The sequence below is a fragment of the Tyto alba genome, unplaced genomic scaffold, assembly GCF_018691265.1.
Source record: "Tyto alba isolate M040663 unplaced genomic scaffold, T.alba_DEE_v4.0 Super-Scaffold_2, whole genome shotgun sequence".
NCBI lineage: Eukaryota > Metazoa > Chordata > Aves > Strigiformes > Tytonidae > Tyto > Tyto alba.
In genome coordinates, this window is record NW_024881282.1 from 48,548,910 (window position 1) to 48,561,378 (window position 12,469).

The 12,469-nt window shown below is 36.3% G+C and overlaps 1 protein-coding gene across 5 annotated transcripts in view; it reads left to right on the plus strand.

The window, feature by feature from the left end:
• NAP1L1 (nucleosome assembly protein 1 like 1) overlaps nucleotides 1-12,469 on the plus strand; it is a 33,178-nt gene that overhangs the window by 13,575 nt on the left and 7,134 nt on the right. For 4 of the 5 annotated variants that reach the window (XM_032999738.2, XM_042792113.1, XM_042792112.1 and 1 more), the window contains exons 2-9: nucleotides 2,664-2,698; nucleotides 3,386-3,474; nucleotides 6,092-6,194; nucleotides 9,414-9,555; nucleotides 10,017-10,097; nucleotides 10,347-10,475; nucleotides 10,956-11,027; nucleotides 11,678-11,817. In XM_032999738.2, coding sequence (XP_032855629.1) covers nucleotides 2,682-2,698; nucleotides 3,386-3,474; nucleotides 6,092-6,194; nucleotides 9,414-9,555; nucleotides 10,017-10,097; nucleotides 10,347-10,475; nucleotides 10,956-11,027; nucleotides 11,678-11,817 — 773 coding nt within the window. In that variant the 5' untranslated portion in view covers nucleotides 2,664-2,681. The remainder of the gene's footprint in view (nucleotides 1-2,663; nucleotides 2,699-3,385; nucleotides 3,475-6,091; nucleotides 6,195-9,413; nucleotides 9,556-10,016; nucleotides 10,098-10,346; nucleotides 10,476-10,955; nucleotides 11,028-11,677; nucleotides 11,818-12,469) is intronic. The other variant, XM_042792111.1, reaches the window with a different exon arrangement.

The following is a 12,469-nucleotide window of genomic DNA, read 5'->3' on the forward strand; positions in this document are numbered from 1 at the left end:
GTTTCCCCTTCTTAAGTGTTATTGCAGAGGCGCAGCCACTGTCACTAATTGGCTCAGCCCTGGCCAGAGCCGGGTCTGACTTGGAGCTGGGAGAGCTTCGAGAAGCTTCTCACAGGGGCCACTGCTGTAGCCCCCTCCCCGGCTATCAAAACCCCTGCCATATACACCAATCCAGCACAGGGGTGAACACTGAAATGATGAAGGTTGCTGACGACAGGCAGTTGTTCAGAATGATGAAAACAAGGATGGACTGAGGAATTCAAGAACAGAGGCTGCTAGTGAAACTTCCTTTGCCACACTGTTGCCCAGTGTAGAGAAATCTGACTTAAGTAACCATCCCGGAGCTGAATGTTGCAATGAGAAGCAGAATTCTAGGGCTTTGATGTTTGAGTGATAACCTCAGTTTACCTGTCTGCTTTCAGGGAAAGTGAGGACTAGTTTATGAAATAAAAATTCATTATGATGTCAAATATCCGCACTTCCTGAGTCAGGATGCTTTTTCTGAATGTGATGGAAAGCTAGAAGAGCTTCTGGAGCAATTCTTGCCATGTCATTGCTTTTTTTTTCCCTAGGCATCTGCTAATGGCCAGTGTTGGAGACGGGATGGACACTTCTTAAAGTTTTTAGGCATGATTTTGCTATAGCCAATCTCATGTCCTCATTTAGGAAAAAAATATTTAAATGAACTGTAGAAGTTGGTCTCTTTCAGCAAACCTGTATCTATGGTGATTCAGCTGCCATTTCATCTAGCCCACTGGCTTGGTGACACCACAGGGTTTGTGTTGTCACTGGTCATGCCTTTGAAATTGTTTTTGCTTTTATGGAATTATTTGACTGGGAGGAATGTTGGTCTCTGCAGGGAGCAATAATAGTTTGTGATTGTGATCATTGTCTGCCACGTTTGAATAAACATGTGTGAAATGCAGGTAAACTGTGCATCTCGTTCTTTCGCACAGCAATACTACCAGTCTCCTTGAAAGGTCCCACATGAAGAATGAGTTAAGAGGAAATGTGTGACGAAAAAGTTGTATATTTTGCATGGATAAAATCTTTTGCAAATCAGAAATAATGCTAATTGTTATGTCGTTCAAGAAATACAGAAACATCTAAATGTGTGTTCTATTATGTTTTCAGTTTCCACAGGTCTTCAGTCCATGCTAGCTTTTGAGAATGATATCCAAAGGATACTCTTTGGGATTGTTACGTAGATGGCTTGCATCCATGTGTAAGCCTAAAGTCACAGGACAGTCAAATGTGATCTGAATTCTGAGAAACTTAAAAGGAGTCAAAAATGTTACTGGAAATCCTCGATTTCTTACTGATTTATTAGATGTCTTCTGGTTTACAGTAGTGCTGCCGTTCTATTTGATGGCAAATAGTGTATTATTTTTCTGAAATCAATTGATAAGTAGTTGAGTTGGTTCTCTAGTTTTTCTGCATACTAGGGAATTGAACCTTTTCGATGACATGCAGTCTCCTAAGTACTTTATTGGCACTGTAAAATTGTCATCCTAAATGAAGACGTTGGATACTTCCTTCCCATGTAATTGTTGGCAAGGAGTTATGACACCAGAAAAATATATTTTGATTATATCTACATAGTATGTAGGTGTTAAATTCTGAAGTTTAGATTCTACCATGGCTGTTAATGTCCCGATTTTACTGGGATTGTGCTCTTGCTTTACACACTTCGGACAGATCAAATCCAACTTTTGTTTTTTTTTCTGGAACACATACCTCCAACACTTTGACTAAAATTCTCATAGGAATGCATTATAAGGAGTTGAGCTTTGTGAAGGAAACTTGAATTTGTTTAGTTTGATGGGCAGCAGTTGAAATGGGGCCTCTAAAGCAGCGGTTTCTGTGCTTCCTGGGCCAGTGGATTATTCTTGCTATTTGGTGTCCCCTGAACCATCGGACCTAAGATAGCAGTAATGGGACAGTGTTTTCTTGTGCATAGCATTATCTCTTGAGTTCAAGCCACCCAAAACATCTTTTTGGAGACTAGACTTCTAAGTACTGTTTTACTTGTGGAAAATGTTATTCATCTTGTAATACATTTGAGAACATAGGTACTTCGTGTTATGTAAGATTTGCAGTAGTCTCAACCTATTATTATTTCTAGTAACTGTCTGGAATGTGTTTATGATACTGAGGTACTTAAGAAAATTCTGATCATTCAGGACATGGAAATTAGTCATGTTAAGTAGTTTAGCACTTGGCATAATTTTTATAAATGTTGAAATTCTCAGGGTATTCTGAGGAACTACTTGGTTTTGTAAAGTTGGGATTAAAAGTAAATCCACAGAAGGGTGTCTTTAGTAATAAAAGAAGCTGATTTAGCTGTAAGATTCCTCTGTCTGCAATTACATGCTGGAAATGAGTAAACAGTTACCAAAAGAGTTCTAGCACCCATTTTGCTTCATTTTTTTCTCAAGTTATATTTAGATTTTGTACTTACACAGGACTAATTTTCAATATGTGATATTAGTACAGTTCTATGATACAAAATGTGACATGGCACTTTTCTAGTATATAGTATGTATTTGTCTTATTTCTTAAAGTTGACATGGGTTTGTTTCTTTCCTTTTTAGTATTATGGCACATGCCTGTAGACCTTTTAAGTCTAATGCTGCTGTTCTCTATATTTTTTTTCCCTATAGGGTTTGAAATCTTGGACAATGGCAGACATAGACAAGTAAGTAAAATCTGTAGGTTACTGAGGCTCTGACTGTGTCCAGTGCTGTACTTCAAATGGATGTGATCTACAGACACTTGACAGAGTCTAGGTAGTGATTTTTGCACTGTGGCAAGATGATAGCATGTGGGAAAAAAACTTGATTTGCTTATGCCAAATGGGTTTGGGATATTAACTGTAAGCAAGTCTAAAACTGGGACAAGGCACCAGTCAGCTTACTATGTTAGCTATAATTCTGTTAGCGCTGCCTGTTACTATTGTTTCACTGTATGTAGTTTTTTCTATACTTCAAATGCTCATATTTTGTGGCATTCAAAGTATAGTTTAGGTGAATCTACCCTTAGTTCTCAAGGCCTGTACATCTTAAAAAAGTGGATGTGTAGAGCAGAAGGAGTCTTTGACTTGTTGATACGAAGAGGAGCTGAAGGAATTATTTTGCAAAAAAGAACCTTCAAAATGCTGGAAAGCTGCTAGTTCTTTAAACTCTGCTGAGATTGTCAAGTGTGATACTTGAATCTCTGAAGACAAATGTGGCTTTGTTTGGCTAGTAAGACATAATTTGTCATAGATCAAAGCTGATGCAACAGTTTGCTTCTACCCACATGATCTCTATTTTGAGCTTTTTAAGCTTATTATAGTATTTTATAAAATTAACTTCTTGATCCTGTTATTGAATCTTCCTAATAGCAAAGAACAGTCTGAACTTGATCAACAGGATATGGAAGATGTTGAAGAAGTAGAAGAAGAAGAAACTGGTGAAGACGCCAATAGCAAAGGTAACATTGAAAACGGGTTTCTAAGCAGCTGTGTATGTGCTTTCTAATTAATGTGTTAAAAGGATATTACTGCTTAAAATAATAGGAAATGGTAAAACATAACTACTGATGCACAACTATTGAAATTCTGAAGCAAGGATCCTTTTTTTCCAGTTGTGTGATTTTTTTTTTTTTTTTTTGTTTGGGGGGGGGCAGGTTTTTGCTTGGTTTTTTTTTTTTGTTTTTTTTTTTTTTTTTTTTTAGTTGTCTGACTCATTTTAGTCATGGTTAGTACCAGTTCGGGCAGCACTGGCCGCGCTTGTAAGGATGTATAATTGGAAAAGAAAGGATTGTTGTGGGTATGTGGCTAGATTCTTTCAAAATGAAAGACAGTTAAAAGCTTTTAAAATGTGAAGCTTTGGGTAGAGAAAAGGGGCACATATGTGTGAATATATCATTTTTTTGATCAGTTAATTAGTAATTTGCTTCTGAGTTGTTTGATTGTGCGAAGAAACATCATGCTTAGTGTTAAAGCTCTTAAAATCAATAAATGCTTCTTTTTTTTGCCCTCAACAAAAAAACCTGAATGTATATCAGAATACTTGTTTTGTCTGTGCTGAACAGTCTTACTCATGCTTTGTAGTTAAAAACTGGGGGCACAGATAGAATCTGAAGAGCAGGCCAAAAGAGAAATAACTAATAATCTCTGCAATAAAATGGACTACTGATAGTGCCCCATTATGTGACTACTTGAACAGAATAATAGCTACACAAGAAGAGTTGGATAATTTTGCTCAAGATGATGTTAGAGGCTTTGCTATGTATATTGAAAAAAGTTTTCAAAACTGGATTGCAAAATTCTGGGGAATGTACTGCTCAGCTGAAGAACAGTTTACAGTTATTAAATGCTAAGTACTCAGGTGTCCCAAAGGAACCTAGAGATGAATAATGTGTATTTTTAGTGATTAATCCCAGCTATTATAGATGAGGATCTGAGGGGAAATTATACTATGGGAATCTTGGAGGGAAATTGGATTTTATAAATCAGAAACATGTCTCAGTAGTAGAAAAACTTGACACAGTGCTAACTTCTTTTGCATCTAATTCCTACTTGTTGAGTTTTCTAGTATTTTTTTCATGCACAATTTTTCCTTGGGTTTTACTGATTTGCTTTTTCAAAATCTAGATAATTCCATTTTTAAATATGTCAAAGGCCTTTCTGTGGACAATAAGTAAAGCACACATGCTTTTAGGAAAGACTTCTTTGAAGAAATGGTATTCACGTATCTAAGAACTTGCAGAACAGAGTATGTGCTCAGATTTCAGTTTGAGGAGGTGTGGCTGTTGGCATTGTCATACCTTGTGTATGATGTGTATACTGATTTAATATGAAAGAATAAATGGTAACATACTCAAATGGCACAGCTGGGTAGGTTTTCAAGTGTATAGGAAAGACTAATGAACAGTAGCACCAGAAAAACTAGATACCTTGGCAAGAGGAATAGTATTGACTAATGTGAGGTGGTACTTTTAAGAAGCAATTACAGCTTCTACTGCTAAAATATAAACTGATTGCAGTCATTATGGAGAAACAATGCTGCTTTTTTGGATGTCACTTGAAATGTAACTTTCCAGCATGTAATTTCAGTGCTAGGACATGAAGAGAATATTCACGTGTGCTTACTGTAGTGAAGGACACAGAAATGGAAAATGCTATGCTATTTCCAAAAGCTTTGTGTATCAGGAAGGATTGAAAAGCTTCACTCTAATTTGAAGGTGTTAGAAGTATGCTATATAAACCTAGTATCTTATAAGGAATTTAACATACTTGTTTGCTTATTTGTAGATGTTGAGGATAGGGTGGAGAAGACAAAAGAGCATGATAAAAACTGATCATAAATTCTTACTGAAAAATACAATGTTGTGAAATACGTTTCTGCAGGTTAAGTAAAAGGCTTGATGTTAGCATGGATAATGAGAACACTTAGGCTAGGAGCTTGTGTTTTTTAAATCTACTTTTACTTTGTAGACTGAAACAGGTTTTCTATTTGGACAAAGTGTTTTCTGAAGATGATGTAAATAGTAGACTACGAGGATTTAGTAGTGATAGTCTAGTCAATAATGGGTCAGGCTATGCTAATGAATAATTTATTCTTTTGCAGGAAAAATTAGGTAAACAGATTTGTAAAGGAGTTTTAAATCCAAGTCAAACTGTCTTGTTTCTTTCCATTTACCTAAAATGGAATGAAAATCCTAATTCCAGTTTTTATTTCATTCTTAAAGTAAAAGCACAAGTTCTTCTACCTTACCTTACTTTAATGAATTCAAAATAAAAGCAGTCAAGGCAAAACTGATGGTTTTAGGGCATCATATAAAACCTTTCATTTTGACAAAAAAGCTCAGCTTGCTGAATAGTAGCCACTTTAATCCAGGTGCTGCTTCTGTATTCAGAATAGGATGCATTTGATTCATGCTTCCAAAATGGAGAGGTGTTTGAAATACTACTTTGCCTATGTTTCTTTTTACGAGTGTATATATAGTAAACCTACTGCTTTTTTGTAGTATTTAAGTAACTTTTCTTTCAAGCTTAGTCTAAAAGATGCACTTTGCACTTGTGTAATTTTCTTTTTTAATTTAGCTCGGCAGTTGACTGTGCAGATGATGCAAAATCCTCAGATTCTTGCAGCCCTTCAGGAGAGACTTGATGGTCTGGTAGGAACATCTACAGGATATATAGAAAGGTACAGTATTTGTTCAGTATGAGTGGAGTGGTATAAATGGTTCTTCTGTTTTCTGAACAGTATTGTCTGTAGCATTAATAGTCATAAACTACTGTGCTGTCCAGATAACAGGAAAACGAATAAAGCCTGTCTGTGGTGCATCTCAGAATGGAAGAGTTTTTATCTGGGCTTTTATGAAGAAAAGAATGTTAAAATATTTACTGTGGCTGACCCGGTCCTTTGCAGTTGCAATGTGCATGCTTTTAAAATATAATTTCCTGCTACTTGGAGTGTCTTTTGTAGCTTTGCCTTAATCATGAAACATCAATTATCTTAAGTATGGACAAATACCTGGAGACCTAGTGTCTCTGATATGGTAATTTTTATGGTTAGAGTGTAACCGTGAGCTAATAAAAGTGGGAATGTTGTATCAGTACTTCATGTGGTGGTCTTATGTATCAAAACTTGCAACAGTCTCTTGCTAAAATTTTCTTGATCTGCATTAACAGATAGAATTTTCTCTCTCATGTAGTTTCTGATTGTGTATGAACGTTTCACCACATCCACAGGAATTGTAAAACATACAACTGTCTTGCTGTGTTAGGGTCCTACACTGCTATTGATTTGAACTGGGGCAGCTACTAAGTAGCAGGCTTTGTAGCTGCTGGTATTCCTACTTAGACCACTTTTCTGTTAGAGATGATAGCATGAAAGAAAAGACCATTTAACTAACAGCCTTCCCTAATAAATACCGGCCCCAGGAAGAGCATGGAGTCAGAGGGTACCCAGGTTCTTTCTCTTTTAGATACTGTACATTACAGGCTTTCTATACCCAATATTTTTCTTCTGTGTTTCGACAGATGTTAATTAACCTCTACTAATCTTTCAGGTCCTTGATCTAAGAAGTGAACAAAAGTGATAACATTGATTTACATGGCATTCTTCTAGTCAGCTGCTCTCTAAGATACTATACCATTTCTTCATCGATTCCAAGTACAGTAGTGCATTCTCTGTCACAAAAGCATTGTAACTTTGCTGTTGTACCAAATGCTTACTTAACTTGCAATACAAAAATAACTATGGAAAATGTGTGTAAATTGAATCTGCATATTTCTCAACATACGCATGCTGACTTAACCATGCTTTACAGGGGCCTCTTATATGTCTTCCCAATTATTATTTTGAGCTTATTTATCTACAGAGTCTAGACACTGAGATGGCACAGAAGTCAGCAGGAATCTGGGATCCTAAAAGCCTGCTACATGGGCTGTTAAGGAGCTAGATGCATAAGCTGGTAGGAACCTAAAGAGGTTCCAGGAAAACATCTGTCTGCTCAGGCTCAGAATCTGCTAATTGCTTGACAGCTATCCCAGTAACTTACCTCTTCACCTGTGCCTGGCCACAATAATTGTAATGGAACTTACTTTCATAGAATAGAATTTCCCTCAACTGCTCACAGGAGGTTATATTCTTGTGTGATCATAACATTTGCTAGTGGCTTGTATTCGGAGCAACGGGTTTTACCTGCCATTGTTCTACTTGTTCAGTCCTGTTCAGATCTCCATTTTGGATTCACTTTGTAAAAGCTGTCTCTTTCATGGAACTACCTTTCTTTTTTTGAAAGTACGGGGTTGATAAAGGTAGTAGATGTACAGACTGTGAAATTTGAAGTAGTTGGCGTGAACTGTAATGAAATGTAGCTTTGCAATATGCAAAGTTTCTATATTCTCTAATAAAGGGGTTAAAATCTTTACTCTTAACATACTGGAGTTGGACATGCTGCATGTATGGCACTACCTCTTAGAAATTTCATAGTGGTTTATATTCAGTTGCTAGGACCAGTACTCTTAGTCTAGATCTATGCATGTGGCATTAAGTGGACAATTGTTGTATGGCTTATCTGTATGGTCATATTAATTTCCCTCCTTAACACTTTTTTTCTTGAACTAACTGAACTTGTTATTTAAGTTGCTGTTAGTTCTGATACTGTACTTGAAGATAAAATTACAGCAAATTATTAACTCAGCTAACTTCTGGAAAAATGTCAGAGTAACAAGAATGCTATCAACCCTTTATGAGCATACCTGATTAAATTTAAGTGGTTTTGCTAGCTTGTGTAGCAGATGTACTTTTGTCCCAATTGGAGGGTTAAGGAAATCTTGATTTAATGGTGATATGCATATTATCTTAGTAATCAGAAATAGTATATTCATGTTGAGCATAAAGCTGTTGGGGAGAAGGGTTCTGCATTTTAAAGTGAACAATGTTGGAACATGTGCTTGTTCTACCTAATAGACATAAGGTAGCTTTAGTAATTAACATCAACCTTCAGTGTTTAACTAAGCAAATACATTCTTGTTTATTTCCAACCTGAAGTTGGTCCTTACAATTAAAAGCAGTTGTTTACTACTGTGTTCTAAATAATGCGGCACAACTGCTTAAATAAAATAAATAGGGGCAGTTAACATAGTAATCTTGAGTAGCCATATGCTGGGGTCTGGCCCACCTCACAGGCAGTAGAGGCTGACAGCAATTTACCCCATGAATCTCACCAGTAGCCTTGATGCAGGTAACTTTCTGTCTTAACAGTAAGGCTGTGTTAGTGTAGATTACTAAAGTGAAACTAGTCTTAAAGAGTTGTAGCTGACAAGTATTTGTAATGAGGACTGCATTAATTGCTTTCCTTTTACACATGTATAATAGAGGGACATTTGGCAAAACAGTTCTGGCTCACTTTGGGAGTGGCAGCTAATATGTTAGAAGACAGTAGTACCAGCTGCTTTCCTCAGTGGAAGAAAAATGTGAATTTTGATGATTAACTTCCTTAGCAAATAATAACTCAATTGTCTTGAACTTCCTTTCGTAAACCCAAGCCAATTAGTGATAATGCCTTTCTTAATTATGCTCAATCGTATGAATTTACTATGCCGCTCACTGATAACGTTAAACTTGTCTTTAGTATGAAGTTTTACTGCACAAGTTTGTCTCATGATTGACCCAGGGGTTTTGGAATACTCAATTCTAACTGAGGTTAAGCCTCAGTTTAAGAGCCTGTGTTAACAGTTTCAATCTGCATGTTGCTGTGGGTCATACTTTTGATTTGTACAGCTTTCTAAAGCTTAAAATAGAGTGTAAAACCTGTTTTAATGCAAGCTGGTTAACTTGCAAGGGGATTGGTTAAGGAGGGGTCAGTATGTGCTTAGAATGTTGTGTTAACAGTTCTGTCACTGAATTTTTCAGCTTGCCTAAAGTTGTTAAAAGACGTGTGAATGCTCTCAAGAACCTTCAAGTTCAATGTGCACAGATAGAAGCAAAGTTCTATGAGGAGGTTCATGAGCTGGAAAGAAAGTATGCTGCTCTCTATCAGCCTTTGTTTGACAAGGTATTTTAATGCTAACCTGATTTCTACTTAAAAGCTTTAGCTAAAACACAAGGGAATATAAACTGAAAGTTTATGCTTCTGAATTACTTTGGTCTTCTATGTGTCCATTCAAGTCAGTTGATACAATTTTACCATCCATGTGAATATCAACTAAGATTAAGGTGGAGAAAGGTTCTTGGAGTCTGTTCCAGGGTTACCAAAATCACTTCAGTGTGCCAGGCCTCATGTTGTTAATTGAGCAGATGTCAGATGGTATGATAACCTTTCTGAAACTTTGCTTATTTTAGTGTGTTAAAAACGTCGTAACTATAGAGTTGTCTTCTAGGGCCAGAAGAAAAAGTTTTGATAAATAGTTAATGTATTACTAATTGTGTAACTTTAGGATTAGGAATTTATTGTCTAGGGAATTGCTGGTTGCAATGACTAGGAAACATTAAAATATTCTTGGTTTAATCTTCCAGCGAAGTGAAATCATCAATGCAATTTATGAACCTACAGAGGAAGAATGTGAATGGAAAGCAGATGTTGAAGAAGAAATTTCAGTGAGTATCTTAATCAGTTCTCATCAATATCTCAAGCTTTAGCATCAAACAAAATTCAATATAGTAACTAAAACTTAAAAAAAATTGTGTGCATAATGATTACTTGCTTATAATAATGATAACAATTCTTCGTGATTGCTTAAAGCATGCACATGAAACTTAATCTGTACTGGTATCAACGTATAACTGTTAATGAATCTTGTGGGCACTGTTAAAATTAAGAAAAACTAACATTTTGATTCTATCAAGGAGGAAATGAAAGAGAAAGCCAAGCTTGAAGAGGAAAAAAAAGATGAAGAAAAAGAAGATCCCAAAGGAATTCCTGAATTTTGGTTGACGGTATTCAAGAACGTGGACTTGCTCAGTGATATGGTTCAGGTAGGTGGTGGTCCAGGCTTATTTAAATTTGTGTTAGTATTTAATCCAAGTATCTTTAAGAAAGGAGTAGAAACAGTATATTACTTGATGTGTCTGGTAGAAAACAAAAATGGAACAAGTACTTTGATACTACAGAGCACTCTGAAATAGCTTCTTACTGTGTTATTTGTTGAACTTAATAAGGTAAAATAATACACTTCCTGTGCTTATAGGAGCATGTGTGAGATGTATATCAGATATTGCTAAAAACTGTGCTTTGTGTTTGCACAGATTTAGGTTGTGTACTGCAGTGGAAACTCTGTACAACCATTGTTGCCATCTGCTGGTCACATTTGTGAAAATGTTTCAGTGCTGTAACAAAGTTCTTATCCTATGTAAAAATCATTCTAAATATGGCTTTTTATCTCTGCAGGGTATTGGTATTAAATTTGTGTACAATTTAATGTTATGAAAATTGAATAAACTGTGTTTTCTGTACAGGAACATGATGAACCTATCCTGAAACACTTAAAAGATATAAAAGTGAAATTCTCAGAAGTTGGACAGCCTATGGTTAGTTTAACCTATTAAACAAGATTAATTGTGTGTCATCTTAAGACTTATCTGTATATTGGTAGCATAGTCTGTGATAGCCGATTGTCTTATGGCAATCGTGAAATCTGCAGCTGCTTCTTGTTTTCTGAAAAACAGTACAAGGACTAGTACTAGTCTTGTAGTACCATATGAATGAATTGACTTAATTTAACCTTCTAATTCTGAGTTGATAACTTGGCCTTAATATCTGATGATGTAAGTTTCACTTTAAATGTTGATACCTTCAGCTACTTTTTGTATAACTGTTATAACTGGATATAATTTCCTTGCCAGAAATCAGATCGCTTGATAAGTTTTAGTATTTTAAATTTATAATTTCTCTCTATACATTAGCAGCAGGAAATCTGTACACTGGGCAGTCTTGCGTCATTACTGCAAGCAGTATATTAACTAATAAGCATAAGATGAACATGGTATTGAAAACATTTGAAGATGTATTGTGCAAGCTGGGCAGAAAATTCTAGTATAAGTGACGTGCACCATTTAAATACTGGAGGGGATGGATATATTCTGTTGCATGTGTATTTTTTGTTTTGGATTTTAGATATTTAGAAGTTAAGGGTATGTGTTGCTAAATTGCTAAGGTTGTTGCTTTTCAATTCTTTAAGAGTTTCACATTAGAGTTTCATTTTGAACCAAATGACTACTTCACAAATGAAGTATTGACAAAGACGTATAGAATGAGGTCAGAGCCAGATGATTCTGATCCCTTCTCCTTTGATGGACCGGAAATCATGGGTTGTACAGGGTAAGTGCTAATAAATAACTCCAAGGCTGGGTAACAGTGTCTACAGTTGGATAGTGCTAAGGAAGACTTACAGCCACTTTGGAAGGTGCTGGAAAAGTTATTGCTACCTAATAACTTGTAAACAGCTGGGTTTGACTTGATTTTTTTCAATAACTTCAATATAGTATATATAAAACTATATCTTTTATATTATATATTTTAAGTGTATATATGCATGTAAATAATCTAACCAGTACTTATCTAGAAAAAATGTTCTGCAATCACTAAAGCTGAATTGGAAGGTGGGTGGTGTTATCTTTGTGTAGGCCTTGATAGCTTTTTTCAAAATTGGTTTGACTGCTTCTTTTAACCATAGAATGGTTTGGGTTGGAAGGGACCTTAAAGACCACCTAGTCCCAACCCCCTGCCCTGGGCAGGGACCCCTTCCCCCAGCCCAGGTTGCTCCCAGCCCCGTCCAGCTGGGCCTTGGACACTCCCAGGGAGGGGGCAGCCACAGCTGCTCTGGGAAACCTCTGACAGTGTCTCACCGCCTCCACAGGAAATAATTTCTTCCTTATATCTAATATAAATCTGCCCTCACTTTAATGCCATTACCCTTCATCCTATTCCTACACTTCCTGATAGAGTCCCTCCCCACCTTTCCTGTAGGCCC